This window comes from Eptatretus burgeri, chromosome 8 (assembly GCF_056783735.1).
Source record: "Eptatretus burgeri isolate ZD-2024b chromosome 8, Ebu_testis_v1, whole genome shotgun sequence".
In the NCBI taxonomy this organism is placed as follows: domain Eukaryota; kingdom Metazoa; phylum Chordata; class Myxini; order Myxiniformes; family Myxinidae; genus Eptatretus; species Eptatretus burgeri.
This window is the reverse complement of record NC_140968.1, coordinates 73,866,194-73,883,693: the sequence shown is the minus strand read 5'-3', so window position 1 is coordinate 73,883,693 and position 17,500 is coordinate 73,866,194. Positions and strand designations below refer to the sequence as shown.

The 17,500-nt window shown below is 42.1% G+C and overlaps 1 protein-coding gene across 6 annotated transcripts in view; it reads right to left on the bottom strand.

Annotated features, from left to right (window-relative positions):
• BPTF (bromodomain PHD finger transcription factor) overlaps nt 1–17,500 on the bottom strand; it is a 232,626-nt gene that overhangs the window by 159,160 nt on the left and 55,966 nt on the right. For all 6 annotated transcript variants that reach the window (XM_085892602.1, XM_085892604.1, XM_085892601.1 and 3 more), the window contains 8 exons: nt 15,446–15,806; nt 8,000–8,223; nt 5,822–5,953; nt 3,129–3,278; nt 2,861–3,028; nt 1,340–1,417; nt 840–988; nt 251–669 (listed from right to left, as the gene is read on the bottom strand). In XM_085892602.1, the coding sequence (XP_085748728.1) occupies nt 251–669; nt 840–988; nt 1,340–1,417; nt 2,861–3,028; nt 3,129–3,278; nt 5,822–5,953; nt 8,000–8,223; nt 15,446–15,806 (1,681 nt within the window). The remainder of the gene's footprint in view (nt 1–250; nt 670–839; nt 989–1,339; nt 1,418–2,860; nt 3,029–3,128; nt 3,279–5,821; nt 5,954–7,999; nt 8,224–15,445; nt 15,807–17,500) is intronic.

Sequence of the window (17,500 nt, the reverse complement as noted above, 5' to 3'; positions counted from 1 at the left end):
ATTGTAAAGTGCATTACAAAAACAAACTGTGATGTTTAAGTGTAGTCCTGTTTGTTTTTTTGTGATAAAATCATGCGAAGGGGTCAATGGGATATTAAATTAAGATGTTTTTAACTGTTTCAAACATTTTAAGGTCTACAGGCATCATCTTCAGGCAACTGTAATCTCATGCTCATTTAATCAAAGTTTTGTGTAAACTGATGAACAAAACAGAGAGGTGCAACGACTTTAATGAAAGTTGGTCACCAACCTGTGCGCAGCCCAATTGGGATGCAAGAATGGGGCAGGGATGTTATTCTCCAGCTGGATAATTGTGAGCCGGAGAGTGGAAATGTTGAGTGCCTTAGAACCATGGACCGCACCACCCCAACGAAACTCTCCAGGTGTCGCAGCCGTTGATACGGCACTGCTGCTAGTCATTGCGGCCGGGCCGGTGACAGGCGGTGGTCCAAGGCTGAACTTGTGTGAAAGGTAACGACGTTTATCATTCTCTTCCCGGTGTTGGTGCTTATTGAGCGCAAGAACGTTGCAGGTGTACTGATTCTGGTAGACCCGGTGTTTTCCTTCCTGACCCAGCTTAAAGAGAGATGGCATAGGGCCTGCCTTTAGGACGAGGTCTTTGCGTACATTTAGCCGAGAGATTTCTCCTGTTGCACCCACCACCAGTACCTGAATAGCACATGAATGGTGGGCAAGTAGCAGGTTACAGGCATTGAGGGTAAGTTAAAACATTTTTGAGGGAGGGTGGGGGTGGGACCATATTCTGGTGATTGCGAGATCACAGTAATACACATGATACACGATATCAAATTTACAAACTACAGTATAAGGTAACACACCTCTTTTCCTTCTTTGTACGTCTTGTTAGCTTCGTGCACGGCTGCTGCCGCCTGCGCACTCTTCAGCTGGCTAAGTTTGCTTTCAGGATTCCGCAAGCGTGTCAGCATGCGTGTGGGCTGTGGCGCCTGCACCTTCCCAGACTCACTCGCTGCATAAACCGTTGCAAAGAAAGGAAATCAGTCTCACGTGTTTTTTATGAACACAGTTTATGATCTAATCCTAACAATGTTATCTAAATATCACTTGTATTCATCTTTCGACAATCACTTCCTGCCACATTTTCGATTTTGGACATTTTTCTTGTGAAGTCCAACGGTGCTGTATACATTTGAGAAATAAAAAATGGTCGCCTTCGACTTCCCATCAACTTTCAATATCCTTGTAAATAAAGCCTGGATCATGAAAGAATGAATGCATAGTTCGTTAAAATAAAACATTTTCTGATTCCATTTTTCTGCAACGAAGAAACAAAAGGTTCAGTCGCCAGCAATTAGATTACCTGTGTTGCTATTAGTTCCTTGGTCAGCAAGCCCATCTTCCAGACATGCTTTCTCAGACTTCACACTACTACAAGACTCTGAAGGGTGAGAGAAATGGGAAGGAAGCATTAGAGTCTGAAGCTAAAGAGAAGTGACAATGGATGGATGATCCTTCTTACACCGTCAGGTGAATAAGGGCAACAAGGGCAGTTTCATTGGTTCGGGGTTACAATCCTGGAGGGGTTGCTACTGGAGGGGACAGGATAGTCGACTGACACGCTTTTCTCTGGTACTCATTTTACCGACCTCGGATGGATGACAGGCTGAGTCAACCTGTCTTTTGTTATTTTGGCACGGCTGGGGCTTGAACTTAGGACCTTTAAGATCCAAAGCCAACTGACTTAACCGTCAAGCCACCACCAAGTTAATAGATAAGAGCAAACAGAAGGTAATGAAAAAAAAAGGATTTATTTACACGACAATGACAAGGACACATTTATGGATTAAACAATGGCATTTCTGTATCCAGTTTCATGGAAAATGAGGCATCATGGCTATATCATGTCATGAATGTGGGACTAAGGTGCAGCACTTTTAGTTGTCACTTAAATTTACAAATCCCTTTTACCTACATGACTTTTTTTTCCCCTTCATGTCACAAACTATTTTTTCAAATATGTCAATCTTTGTACGCAAGACTTTAAATGTTGTGACTAATTTTTAATTTATGCCACAACTACACAAAACAATCGTGAGAAGAAAATACCTCAAAAGTCATTCGGCGATCAAGTTAGACCTGACCAATATACACTAATAAGAGGTGTGGACTTTCACCAAAGATTGTTTTGAGCATCATTTCCAACACAAAATTTCAAAAAAAATGTTTCAAATGCAGAGCAAAGCAAAACAAAAACAAACTCGAAAGGCACTCGGGAGAGCGCATACCTCCGCCACGCAATGCCTGATCCAGTCGAACATATCGGGCCCAAGAAATCTTTGAAATATCGTGCTACGTATCGTTTTTGGCCCAATCTCTCAATGGTGAAGAATAACTTTAAAAGTTAAAAAATTCTCATATCCAGATCCGAATTCGGATCTTCACCAAAATCTAATCAATTCATCCTTGTCACACACCCGACGTATCCACCAAGTTTCATCCGAATCCATCTTCAACTTTTTGAGACATCCTTGTTATATATCGTTTTTGGACCGATCCCTCAATGGTGAAGAATCACTTTAAAAATTCCAGTAGCTGAATCCGGATCCAGATCTTCACCAAAATCTAATCAGTTCGTTTTTGTCACACACCCAGCTTGCCCATTATATTTCATCCAAATCTGTCCACAATCTTTTGAGATATCCTGCAGACAAACAAACAAATAAACAAACAGACAGACAGACAATGGGAAGAACATTATCTCCTTCCACCTTCAGTGGCAGAGGTAACAAACAGGCACTTTGCCTAACTTGCGGCTTGTTTGTTATCCCCAAAGATGTTGAAGGAACTCAGTTTCCTATTTTACAATAATACAGAGGGTTACCTCCACCCTGCTGGCTGCTCACATCCGATTTCACAGACACGTTATCAGGCAAATCCAAGGCTACTTCGAGAGTCCTGATGCCTGATGAGGGCTGTGAAGCCTGCTGTCCAGCCACTTCGGGTCTCTGGACCTCACCGGGATGTACAGTGCTGCTTATCTCCTCGGATGCTGCAAGAGCAGGAATAAAACCTTATCAAAATTTTTGATTCAGAAAAAAAAATCTCTGCAATTCAGAAAAATCACAAAAAAAGAAAGAAAAGGAAACGACCTTCCATCTTATCTTTAACTTTCTCTCCTTGTTCGCTCGCGTGTACATTGTCTTGCAGGGAACCATTTCCATCCAACTGCGACAAATGTACACCTTGCTCTTCCACAGAAACTTCTGTAGTCACTTCCACAACCTCTCCTACTTCATCCCCTGCAAAAGAGAAAGGGATGTGCTCATTGGCCCTGCTTCAATCACCAACATAAACAAAAAAAGAGAGGGAAGATCAACGTCCTGTTTATGGCTGTGTGAATTAGCAGTGCTGAGCTTTGTTTGAATTTCTCAATATTTCATTTAATTCAATGAGGAATATAATTTGAGTCAATCGGTGAACTGAACCACTTTTGAAGTAGTTAAATTAATTATTTCAGGGAGCTGGTTCAAGATGATCACTGTTGAAAGTTTCTTGCGATACAAATCAGTCCTCTGGATTATGTTGAGCCACATATGGGTCATTCCATGTCAAATCATCAAAGAATCTGCCGTCATCTCTCAGATTTTTGTAAAACTTTGGGAACCAATTGGGACCCATGAAAAACGGCAAGAACTCAAATATTTTTGCTAACAGCCTCTTAATTAGTGAGATACAGACTAACGAACTTTGGACTAATTAGCACGACGTCGCGAATTCAAATGGCCATATCTCTAAAAGTATAACACCTAGAGAGCTGGTTTTGGTGTCATTTTAAAGGTATTTTCATGCCCTATGAATTTGTCTGGGCAACATTTTCCTACCTCCAACCACAAAAAAGTTATCACAAAATATAAACTTCAATCGTGAATCCCCAAAAATGTATCCTTCAAATTTCCTCAAATTCATCCCAGAGGTACCTTATGATGTCAAGAAGCTTCCACATAAGTTTTGTGATGGGCACTCCAATAGTTTCTGAGATATGAGCAATAATGTACATGTACGTATGGCATATAGGTTCGAAAATCAGCATTTGTAATGTATTATACAATCATTCTAACCTAGCCATGACAGGGAACACAGGGAACGACCATCAATTGCTTTGAAGTATCATATACTTTCATTTTCAACTGGGCCTGAGGGGAAGAAACAAGTGCTGCTGTTGCTGCATTGAAGAGGAAATTGAAAGCCTGTCAGGTTCGTGAACACTGTGTACTTGAACTCACTTATTGATTGTATAATACATTACAAATGCTGATTTTCGAACCTATATGCCATATGTACATGTACATTATTGCTCATATCTCAGAAACTATTGGAGTGCCCATCACAAAATTTATGTGGAAGCTTCTTGACATCATAAGGTACCTCTGGGATGAATTTGAGGAAATTTGAAGGAAACATTTTTTGGAGATTCACGATTGAAGTTTATATTTTGTGATAACTTTTTTGTGGTTGGAGGTAGGAAAATGTTGCCCAGACAAATTCATAGGGCATGAAAATACCTTTAAAATGACACCAAAACCAGCTCTCTAGGTGTTATACTTTTAGAGATATGGCCATTTGAATTCGCGACATCGTGCTAATTAGTCCAAAGTTCGTTAGTCTGTATCTCACTAATTAAGAGGCTGTTAGAAAAAATATTTGAGTTCTTGCCGTTTTCCACGGGTCCCAATTGGTTCCCAAAGTTTTACAAAAATCTGAGAGATGACGGCAGATTCTTTGATGATTTGACATGGAATGACCCACATGAAATGTAATAGTTATTTCATGCAAGCTCACCAGTGTTACTGTTTCAAGCAAACTTTCTTCAACAACAACAAAAACTTGTTTCAGACACAAATGTAAGCTTGGAAAAACACGAGTGCAAACGTGCCCTAAAACAGACGGTTTTTTTGGAGAAGTGCCCCCAGTTTCTTATCACCCCTCAGCACGTTATGAATTCTGCGAATCTTTCAACACTAACTTTGAACAAACTTCGCATGAACTTTGCTTGTCAAAAAGTTCACTCAATGGATGAAAACTCAGACTCGCTTGAACCTCAAATGGTTTCCACTTCAGCTCATCCTGTATGTAACTCATGTAGTGTTCCAAACAATGTACCTGTGTGGCTTCCTGTACAGAGAACATAAAATTAAATAACATGGAGAGACAGGCAACTGCGATTTTAGTCCAAGATAAAGGACACACTGTGGTCAAAGAGCCAGACATTAAAGGAATACATTGGATAGATTAGATCGAGAAACAGATAGACAGGTAAACAGACTATACATACACGGTTTTCTTACTTTCGCCATTGTTCTTACACATTTAACATGACATGTGAAAGTCGACACAATTTCTATAAGTGTAGCTATTGATCCATTGGTTTCAAGTGCTGTATATTGCATTGTAATTTTAGGTTGTTGGTTCACCATTTGTGGAGCCTCAAGGGGTCGTTGGTGTTATAAACCATGAAGGGTTCCTGACCTCAACATGGAATTTAGAATTTACCCAGGGCACAAGGCCAAAGGCCTTCTCTGTACCAAATATGCTGTGCAATGTTGTCCTCAAAAGAGTGCAAGCATTTGAGAAAGGCTGCAAAACATCTCAACGAATGGAGTGCAGCAGGATGCAACTCCACATGTTTGCATAGCGCACAAAAGGCAGTTTTAATTAGTTTAGACCACAATGTGAATTGAACTCAGGACCGACCCAACAGTCGAGAGGTGAACGCGTGGAACCATTCTGAAAATAGGCACAACTAATTCCCCCCCCTCCCCCCAGTCAAAAATCAATGCCACACCTTCCATCAATGCGGATTTATCTTCCCACTGCTCGCCTTGTTCACTCATCCTCTGAGATTCTTCCACAAGTTTCTGTTTCAGCTCTTCCATCTCAGCCTCACGTTTTGCCTTCTGTTTCTCCATGATCTCCTCTAGAGAATGCCAGAAAAAGACAACAAAAGGTGAGTCGAGTTCAAAGTGATCAAGAAAATATGAACGACTGAGAAACACCAATTACTATTCGCAAATTGTGAAGAAAAAAAAAAAAAAGATGACAAAAATGTTATTTTGATCAAATACTGTCGGACCTCACTATTCACTATCTGCAGACCCCACACATTCGCTGTTAATAAAATGCGACCTGCTTCTACATTTGCGGCCCTGTGCTTCACGTATTTGTGATTTTTTTTTCTCACATTTTTTCTCAGGGAAATTCATAGTTTCTCACAACGTATTCACGGATTTTTCGCGGGTTTTTTTGCACGCGTATTTGCAGTTTTTCATGGGATTTTTTATTTTCCCTGATGAATCACGAACTGCAAAGAACCTATCCCCCCCCCCCTTTTGCCATAGAAACGATGCCCCGCCATTCGTGGCATTTTCCAGTAATATATCCTCAATGAATAGTGGGGTCCGACAGTATATTAAAAACGTTTTATATCTGGGTTTATCAATCGGTAGCATTTTGGGCAACCTACAGTGGACGATTCGTTATAGTGAAATGTGACAGATACATCATGGTGTTGCTGGAGGATTGAGGACAGCGCACGCACGCACACACACACACACACACACACACACACACACACACACACACACACACACACACACACACACACACACACACACACACACACACACAGAGTGAGGTAGTTACTTGATTGAGTCACCATCCGGATAATTCCATAGGTTATATATTTTGTACTTGTATCAAGGACACTGGATAGGGATAAGGCATCCTGTGTTTGTGCACCGCTACAAGACAGTGTTGTAACTAGTAGTGGCTAGAGAAGATAAGGTGTATATAATTGTGTTGTCCCAAGTTCAGAACCAGCTAAGGCCAGAAAATGAGGATAACTTTGGATTGTGTTGAGAACATGGGCTGGTGGAAATAGCCGTTCTTGGACTCAGAACCTCTCGGGGAGGAAGGGTGGAGCCATTTGGGTGGGTAGAGCCAAGATTTGTCAATGGTCCCCTCGTTGGGTGCTGTGGCAGGATTGGCTGGAAAAGGACTGCCACAAGTATTGTGGATACTGATTGGCAAGGGGGTGGGGGGGCAGTATTCTGCTTGGAGAACTGCCCCTGGAAAAATATTGTTAAAGGGAGAGAGAGGCAGTGACTATGCTATTACGCCAGCTTGGTGTCAGCTCGCTCTAACCCTCTCTGTTGCAGTGTGGTTGTGTCCCAGACTGTCTCTGGCTGTTTTGCTCACCGCTGCTGCATCCCACTCCCAAACAAGCTCCACATGAGTTTGTCATGCCATCGGACCGTCCCCCAGCCTTCTAGTGTCCTGTAGCATCCCATCTCACTTACCTGGTTCTTTGTTCGTGTGAATAGTGATCGACTGTGGTATCTCAGAAAACAAGTGTAACTGTATTTGCGTAAAGTTTGTGTATTGTGTGATTGTCTTATGTGTGGGGATTCATACCATTTTTGTTAGTCTCCTCCTGGCCCCTTATTTATTCAATAAATTATTTCTACCTTGAGCAGTCCATCTGTGCCTCATCTTTCCAGCCTTGTCACATTATAATTGGACTGGTTTGGGTATTCATGAAGGATAACTTGTGTTAATATGATTGATATTAGATCATGCCAAAGCACAGATCAACGTTCCATTTACCATAAGCTCGTGAGTCAAAAGACTGCATGGCTACCGGAGACAGGGTCTGCAATGCACAATCTCCGTTTACCGCCAGAGAGTATGGCCCAACCATGTGAAAAAATAAAATGTCAAAAACAACACACACACACACACACACACACACACACACACACACACACACACACACACACACACACACACACACACACACACACACACACACACACACACACACACACACACACCAAGGGTGATAGATAGGTAGGTAGGTCGGCAAGTGTAATATTTTTCTCCATAACAATTTGACTCCCAATGAAAACAATGTATATTTCAATTTGAATAAATATTCTTTGCAGCAAAGTGAATATTCGCTCACCATTGACAGCAGTTAGATAAGACCGGTTGGATCCACGTGCTTTGTCACTCAGCTGCTCCGTTACATCCATGTGTCGATGTAACTCTTCACGTGATTCACCAAGGGCACGGCAGAGTTCTGATTCCCAGCGTGTGGAATCCAGCACCCCCATTAGTTCAGCAAGCTGAGCACGAGTGCTGTAGTACCACAACTGCCTCTCGCTACCATCCTCTCCATCATCCTCTCTAAGCCCACACACAGGGCATGGAAAGGATCAAAGCATCCTACACCAACACAACTATCTCACACCTCATACTGATACTCATCCCTGTCCACCACATCTTTCAAATTAAATTAAATCAAATTTCAGTTTAACTCAAAAGACATCGAACAAGTAGTCCAAGGACCAAAACAGTTCAGGTCCATCAAAGTAAAAAACAATAAAATAGTAAAAGAAATATACATACATATAAAAGACTGCGACAAATAAGAATTACACAATACAATCAAACAGAAAATAATATATTATCGTAAATAATTAAAATTATACAATAATCCAAAGACAAGCATTTAAGAGCTGAATCATAAAAGGAACAGATTATTTTATATCTCAAGAGTTCTTATTTGAGCCGCGTGTAGTTGTTGGAAGTTTCTGAGCCATGACCGGACAAAATAAGTCAAGATTGGGGCAAAAGATGGCGATGCCGCTTAGAGGTAAGCAAGGGCTTAGCAAAGCGGATTGTAATTAAATTCCGCCTGTCAAAAAGTGAGACAACATAAAAAGTGTTCAAAAGTTCACCAAAGGACAAGATGTTCAAAAAAGCAATCATGCATAGCACTCTGTTCTGAATGTGTGCAATACATTGGGCTTGAGTAACAGTCATGCCAGAAGACCACGCAGGTGCCCCAAGTTCAAACAGTGGAAGAATGTACATTTTATATATTAAAAGCAGATAATCAGCCTTGACTCCATTTTTGTTTAATTTGTTCAAACTATAAAGTCGCCGTGAGACATTTCAACAAGACGATGAACCTGTTCATCCCATTTAAGATTATTCTGGATGATAACGCCGAGCCGTTTGAGAAAGGAGACGGTTTCTAGTGGGACATGATCAATCCCCAATTGAATCGGAGTTGGGGAATGATGAAGAAATGGAATCTGCACAAATTTACACTTAGTTGGGTTCGGATTCATCTTGGACACCAATCAGTGAGATAATCAACATGAGACTATCAATGTGAACTATGTGACTGTTACAGCAACGATAAGGCTAAGATCATCAATGCGTTTTCAGTGATTAGCTGAAGTGACAGCTGCATCATTAACCATTGCCAAGAAAATAATCGGACCTAGTTTTGTACCCTGCGGAACACCACGTGTTGGATCAAGATAAGTTGATGTTGATCCATGGTATCGAACAGTTTGTGATTGATGTGATTTTTTAAAATAGTAACAAACTACAGGTTGTCGGCAAAACCGCACGATCAACACCAAGTTGGATCCGCTTTTCATAAGCAATAGTATGATTTACATGATCAAAGGCCTTACTAAAGTCGATGGTACACAAGTTTACCGAGTTGCCAGACTTGTCAATTCCTCTGTGGATGCTGTCAAGTAAACTGACCAAGTGATGCACCACTGAACTGCCTTTCAGGCTGCCAAACTGTTAGCGGTCAATGCCATGTTGTATATTCCTCATCACCCAAACGGCAAGGAACACCTCGAATACTCGCGCAATTATAGGTGTGATAGAGATCTGGTAGAGCTGATCACAACTCATAACGGGTGAACTCTTTGGAACCGAGCATACGAATGCAGTTTTCCAAATTTGAGGAAAACATCTAGATCTAAGGCATAAATTTAAAATTTCAGTAAAGTGGTTCCGACATCTCGTACACAAGTTCCTTTATGAGTCTTGTCGGACAGTCATCTGGATGAACGGCTTTGAACGTGTTGAGTTGACTTAAACGACTAAATGCCAAAAGTTGCTCAATGATTGGAAGAAGTGAAGATACTGGCAAATAAGGAGTTAATAGAGATAAATTCAGAGGAGGTAAATCTGAGCAAATTTTGGCAAAACGTGAATCGATTTCATTCGCAGATTCAAATCATGATTTATTACTTTCCGGAAGAGAAAATGATTGCTTTTGAAGACCAGTTAAATGTCGGATTTGTTTATGCCATTTACCTGGTTCTGTATCCTGGCATTGGCTTTGTGGTTAGATGATGGCTTGGGATCCTATGATCCTGAGTTCGAGCCCCGTTTCCACTGAATTAACACCAGGGGGTTGACTCACCCTGTCATCCTTCCGAGGTCGGCGAAATGAGCACCAGTGTACTGGTGATAGGGGCACTGCATCAGCGGCATAGCCACGCCCCTAACCAATGATGCAAGCAGCAGCCAAGAAGGCAACACATGATGGGGGAGAACCTGGTTCTGTTTGTTTTAGGTGTTCAAACTTTCTGGTATAAAAACTACTTTTCACAAACTTTATTGTTCTTTACACTTTATTTTGTAAACTGTGATGTGCATCATCTCTACCATTTAAAAGCAGCATCACGTTGTATTACACTGAACAACAAAAAATTTTTACTGGAGATGTGTAAAGTGATTTAGACTAATTTGGGTACGCTGATTTCAAAAATCATAACCGTTTTGCTGTATCACGTCAGGATTTTCAGTAACAGAAATATTCCCATTGCCTAGAAGTCAGGATTTCAATGAAATTTATAAAAATTCATTTATTCATTTATTTCATCATGAATGCTTCAAAATTATAGAAATTACAGAAAAACTCCACTAGAATGTAATTAAAAATGCTTTAGGCATTTGGCTTTGCGTTTGTGCTGCTCTGTGTCAGTTTCACGATGCAGGAACCAGCAGAAATCGCCCATCATGTTCGGGTTGTGCCGCCCTTGGTAACGCGTCTCCATGAGTGAAATCTCTTGGTGGAATCGCTCGCCGTGCTCATCCGAGACTGCTCCCAAGTTGTCAGGGAAGAAGTTCAGGTGCTGGTGTAGGAAATGGATTTTCAGGGACATCCTGGAGCCAAGTTTCCTGAAGGACTCCAGCAGCTGCTGCACTATTTCTTCATAGTTGTCCGCGCGCTCGTTTCCCAAGAAGTTGTCCGTCACAGCTTTGAAGTTCCTCCATGCTGCCAGCTCTTTGGGGTTTAGAGTTGTCGGAAAAGTTTCGTCCTTCATAATCTGTCGGATTTGCGCTCCAACAAAGACACCAGCCTTGATCTTGGCCTCCGACAAGGTGTTGCCAAACTTTTCCTTGAGGTATAAAAACCCACGCCCATTCAGATCCATTGCCCATACAAAACTTTTCATCAAGCCGAGCTTTATGTGGAGTGGTGGAAGGAAAACCTTGGCTGGGTTGACAAGGGCGACATGCTTCACGTTGTGTCGACCAGGTACATGCTCTTTTCGCTCTTCCCAATCTTTCTTCGTCCAGTGATTCTTGTCGTCTGTGCTATCCCAGAGACAAAGGAAGCACATGTATTTCGTGTAGCCTGACTGCAGCCCTAACAACAGCGCCACCACTTTCAAGTCTCCGCAGATGTGCCAGTTGAAGTCATTGTACTTGATGGAATCAAGCAGCTGCCGCATAGTCTCATAGGTCTCTGTCATGCCGAACGCGTGAGCCAGTGGGACTGATGGTTTCTCGTTGCCATTGTGGAGCAAAACAGCCTTCAAGCTGTTCTTCCCCGAGTCGATGAAGAGGCGCCAGTCTGCAGGATCGTGATCACACCCAAGTTCTTTCAACAGACCGTTGATGTCACTGCAGAATGTCATCGTGTCTTCCATCTCAAATAACTCAGCCATGTCTCTGTGACGTGCTCTGAACAAGGATATCTTGGTGTTAGGTTCAAGTAGATTCCACTGCTGCAGCCTTGATCCAAGCAGCTCTGCCTTCGCCTTTGACAGCGAGAGATCTCTTACAAGATCATTTAAGTCTCCCTGGTTCAGAAGGTGTGATTCTTGAGTGTCGGGTTCAAAGGGTTCATCATCACCATCCTCTTCACCACTGCTTCCAGCTATGTTCTGATCAGCTGGAGGTGTTGGAACGGGGTTCTCGTCATCATGAGGCACAGGTTTACGAGCAGAGACGCAGTCAGCGTACTTGATGTGACCTTTATTCTTCTTGTTGAAGCCGGCGATGCTTGTGCAGCAGAAATAACAATCATCATGATGATTCTGCGGCTCACGCCATATCATGGGCACCGCAAATGGCATGCTCGCACGCTTGCCCACCAACCACTGAGTCAAGGTTGTGTGACAGCTTGTGCAGCAGATGTGTGGTGCCCAGCTCTGTTCTTGGTCCCCCACCTTACACCCGAAGTAGTGAAAGTAGGCGGCCTTCATTTTCACTGCTGTAGATATACTTTGCTGTTGATCTTTTTTGCTATACCGACCACAGACATAACAGAAGTTGTCAGGATGATTGGTACAGGAACGCCTACTCATCTTTATCTGAAAGAAAGAAATATAACACAAGTTAACAACAATTGTACGAAATAGACATGTTAAAGACATATGTAAATTTCATTGAAATCCTGACTTCTAGGCAATGGGAATATTTCTGTTCCTGAAAATCCTGACGTGATACAGCAAAACGGTTATGATTTTTGAAATCAGCGTACCCAAATTAGTCTTAATCACTTTACACATCTCCAGTAAAAAAAATTTTTTGAAATTTGTTGTTCAGTGTTATCAACGTGCATAAGGCATTATAGATCCATCGTTTATCATTTGTCCGACATTTGAACGTCATTATTTGAAAATGGTGTTTTACCGAGTATGAATGAGTTGAGAGAATTGTTCAGCCATACTATTGGGATTGTCACACTCGCTTAACACTGACCAATTCATATGTGTTATCCAATGCCCCAAAGCACGGATATAAGAATCCCAAAAAGGCCAAAAAGGAAATCTTGCGAGGTTTAACAGATTGTATCAATTGATGTTGATGAAGAATAACAACAGCGTGATCACGAGTAGATATCGGAGCGAATACACCTGGATCATGATAACTATCATCGAAATCAGTGAGAATCTTATCCAACACAGCAGAACCCCGAGTAGCCTTGTGAACATTTTGTGACAATAAGGTATGTTGCGTTAATGATCCCGTATCTCGGTCACTGAAATCACCCATAACGATGAAAGAAGCATAATCCGAAGTGGTACGAATATTATCAACAATTGTAATGATGAGATCAATGAGCTCATTTTTAAACTGTGAACAAGGTGGTGAATCAAGAACACAAACAAAAAAATGTTTCTCAACAATCGAACATAACCAGAACACCGAAGATGCACCGACAATATTTCAAGATGTGAAGGAATAAGGTCTCCAAAATTTTCCTTCACATTAATGGTCTCACGAACGTATAAAGCAACACCTCCACCAAAACGGTCATTGTGGTTGCAATGAAATTGCTGAGTGGCAGATGACGTGCACATGCAGGATTTGAAGATGAGAACCAAGTTTCAGTGACAGCAATTAAATGAAAATCATTAAACTGAGAATAAAAAGTCGCTTCAAAATCATTAAACTTGTTATTCAGCAATTGAGCATTGAACAATACCACAGACAGTAAACCAGATTGCAAATGAGATCGAGATTGTCGAGTATTAGTTAGTACCGTCCAGTCTATCTTATGAGCATTCATACTGCCATATTTGCGAGGCTGAGGTTGCACAACATGAATTCGTCTGTGCATATGACATCCTGCACGTTGTCCACGAGTCCTCAATCGTGCGATGTTGTTCACGCCAATGTTCACCAGCACTTCCTGCGACAGTTTCACTCTGCCACGTGACATATTACGCACTCTAATCAGTTGTTGTCGATTATAACAAATTGTCCGTTGTTCAACAGCTGTTACTTTAATTCCCATCGTATGAAATTGGCAGCACATTACAGTGCCTCTGAGATCAAATTGGAAGGTGGTGGGGGGAGAAAAAAAAAAAGACCAGCCAACCAAATCACCACCAAAGCCACTCACCGCACCAATAGAGCAGCAATCTCACCCAAAACCAAGCCCGGTAAAGGGAAGGACAAACGAATGTACCAGTTCCTGGACAACCTCACCAACACGCCCCAGTCCCCACAAAGTTGACGTCCTTCTGGCGGGGGAAACATTGACTCCTTGGTACTTTGTTGTTTGCCTGTACCGTTAGTCACCCAGTGGCATCCTAAAGGTTGTGGGTTCAAGTCCAGCCAAAGGCATCCGTATGAAGGATTTGGATTGAAACCAAGGTCGTCTCGGGAAAATTACCGTCTCATCGGATTGTTACATCACACAATAAAAAAATCACACATTTCGGTCAAAAAGTTCCATCGTGGTTGCAAATGTATAAGAGATTCGGACAAAGTACTCAGCTAGGACCAAGCTCAATCAACAGGAAAGGGCAGGACAAAACGGCCACACCGATTCCTGGGTAACCTCACCATCACCCCCCACAAAGTCCATGCTCCTCCTGGCGGTGGACCCGCACCCACACTCCACACCCCTCATCAGTCGCACTCCACAGCGATTTCCCTACGTGAGTATACCGATGGCGAATGCAAGGCCTCAAATGCAATGCCAAGAAGGAGAGGAGTGAGAGGGTGATCTCGAAGGAAGAGTAATGGGCTAGCCAATGTGCAGAGCCTTGAGGGGAGACGGAAGAGTAGGCCGCTGCCAGGCACGCATGAGGCACTAATGTGCCGAAAAGAGGGGCAGAGTTGATTGTCAGATCGGAAACATTGGCTCCTTGGTAGTTTGTTGTTTGCCTGTACCGTTAGTCACCCAGTGGCATCCTAAAGGTTGTTGGTACAAGTCCAGCCAAAGGCATTCGTATGATGGAATTGGATTGAAACCAAGGTCATCTCTGGAAAATTACCATCTCATCGGATTGTTACATCACACAAACAACCAAACCGGCCTAAAATGACCAAAAGAGAGGGGGTAATCTTCGGATTGTTACATCACACAAAAAAACCCAACCGACCTAAAATGACCTAAAGAGAGGGGGTAATCTTCTTGGTCTGGTCTACTCATCACACCATTTCACTCTTTGTGGATGATTTAACGCCCTTAGGGCAACTTGGGGTGGGCACTAAAAGACTACGTATGAAAAGGCTGGGCCACCAAAAAAATCCCTCAACCAAAGAAATATAAAATGCAGTGGGAAAGTACCAGCCAAAAGGAAAGGAAACCGAAACGTGCATTTAAAGAAAGTAATAAAGGGAAAAGGATCAAAATTCTGCAATTAACCCTTCAAAAAAAATGCATGGCCCCTCCCAAAACGTCTGAATAATACATCATTAAGTTTCTTCTTTTTTAATGTGGGATGGTTCCAAAAACAAGACTTTCCACAAAATCATTGGCGACACACTTAATAGACTGGCTGGGCAACGGGAGCATTAAAATACCACAGTCAACACAAACAGAAGTGGCATTATCACTCACACGATGATTCTTCTGCAGAGGAACCAGAATTTCCGCCGATGCCGGTCATAGCCGAGAGGTTCGTGTCGAACATATGGCATACTCGTCTCTACTTCAGACAAGCAATCTGTGACTCCAGGTACACGGTGCGCGGTGCAAACCTCACACTGCCACTCATCCTCGGGCACTTCTGCTAGTGGCGGGCGCACACATTCCAAATGGTACACGGCCGGACAGGTCTCGCAGCAGAGGAGATCGCCGAGGCGGTGGCAGGCACGGCAGTGGTCATCGTATTGAATAGTTCCTTCAGAGGTGAGCTCTTCACGTGAGGGCGTTGAAGCCAGAAACTGGTCAGTCAGGAAGCGGAGGACTCTTAGCTTGGCTGCACAGGAAATGCGAGACAAGAGGAGTTCACATGAATGACAATTCATGGAAAATATTCATAAAAATTTCACATGAAGGGGGGATAAAAAATGAAAAGTGAATTTAGAAATAAACTAGAATTTCCTCATTTCACAAGCTAATGCAAAAAGTCTCCCTCACCCATCACCCCTTCAACGCCACCTTCCCTCCTTTCCCCTTTCAATCCAAAAAGTTAGACATGTCCAGACCAATGATTACCTGCTTTATTCTGAAGGGTTTTAGCAAGGCATTTTGGTGCCAGGTCTCGTCTGCAAATATAAAGGCTCGGAAGCCCAAAACACTTAATTCATTGACCAATTTTGACCTTTGACTGCTGTGAAATTGAAAGGAAGACACTGGACCAATGTTTCCCTGTTGCTTTTTCTGTAGGAAAGGTATGTTTGTGTCTGGTGTTGTCCACAATGGTTGAGAGAGAAAGACTTGGCAAGTAGAAAACCAAAATTTTATTACAACTTTTAACCTTTGACTACTGCATAATCCTGAAAGTGGCAAATACAAAACGTATCCATGCTTCCTTATACGAGTTATTTGAAGGCATCTTCGTGCCAATTTCCATCTCTGTTGATTCAAATATAAGGGAATAGCATGGCAAAATGTGCGAATTTTTTTTTGTTTCACCTCCTACCCCATAATATTGGAATAAGGGCCTAAATCGAAAAAAAAGAAAAAAAAGAGTCTGGGTGAATTGGACCAAGGTACCTCAATGCCAAATGTGGAGGATTGGCTGAGAATTGAAGGAATGGAATGCGATTGGAATTTGTTGGAAAGAAAGAAAAAATAAATACAGTCATGCGCCGCATTATGACGTTTCGGTCAACGACGGATCGCATATACGACGGTGGTCCCATAAGATAATAATGGAGCTGAAAAATTCCTATCGCCTGGTGATGTCGTAGCGCTTCCAGTCATATAAAAGTACAGTATAGCACATACAATTATGTACAGTACATAATACTTGATAATGATAAACAACGAGTGTGGCCCCGTTATTATAACGGGATTGTTGAGGTCCATAAAATGTCATCGTGAAAAAAGCGGGGTTGCGCTAAATCGGGATTCAAGAAAATCAGCATTCAACCTGACCCAATGTTGACCTCACACCCCTATTTTCACCCTATTTGACCTGTTTTTTGCACGTTTACCTTCTAGCAAGTAAATTACCTTTGAGTTAAAAAAAATTCCACGAATAAATCGTTGTTACAGTCAAAATTAAAACACAAATTAGTTTTAGTAAAGCTTTTTATGTTGCAAAAACAATCGCACTGTTCCGAAAATATATCACACAAATGACAGGTGCTCGTTTCTTCATTTGTAAGTTATAACATCGATGCAATGATTATTCATAAAATCCAAACGCTATTTATTCACGTTTCAAAAATTGATGCGAGAGAAGATTGTAAGCAGCTGCTAACAACACACATGGCCGTCATGAACAGCACAAAAGTAAAACTAACGCGTCTTCCATCTATCTTGGATGTGTGTTACAATTGCCTCCAGTATTCAGAACAGTAACATGCTGTACAGGTTTGTAGCCGAGGAGCAATAGGCTATACCATATAGCCTCGGTGTGTAGTCGGCTATACCATCTAGGTTTGTGTATGTACACTCTGATGTTCGCATAATGATGACATCGCTTAACGACGCATTTCTCAG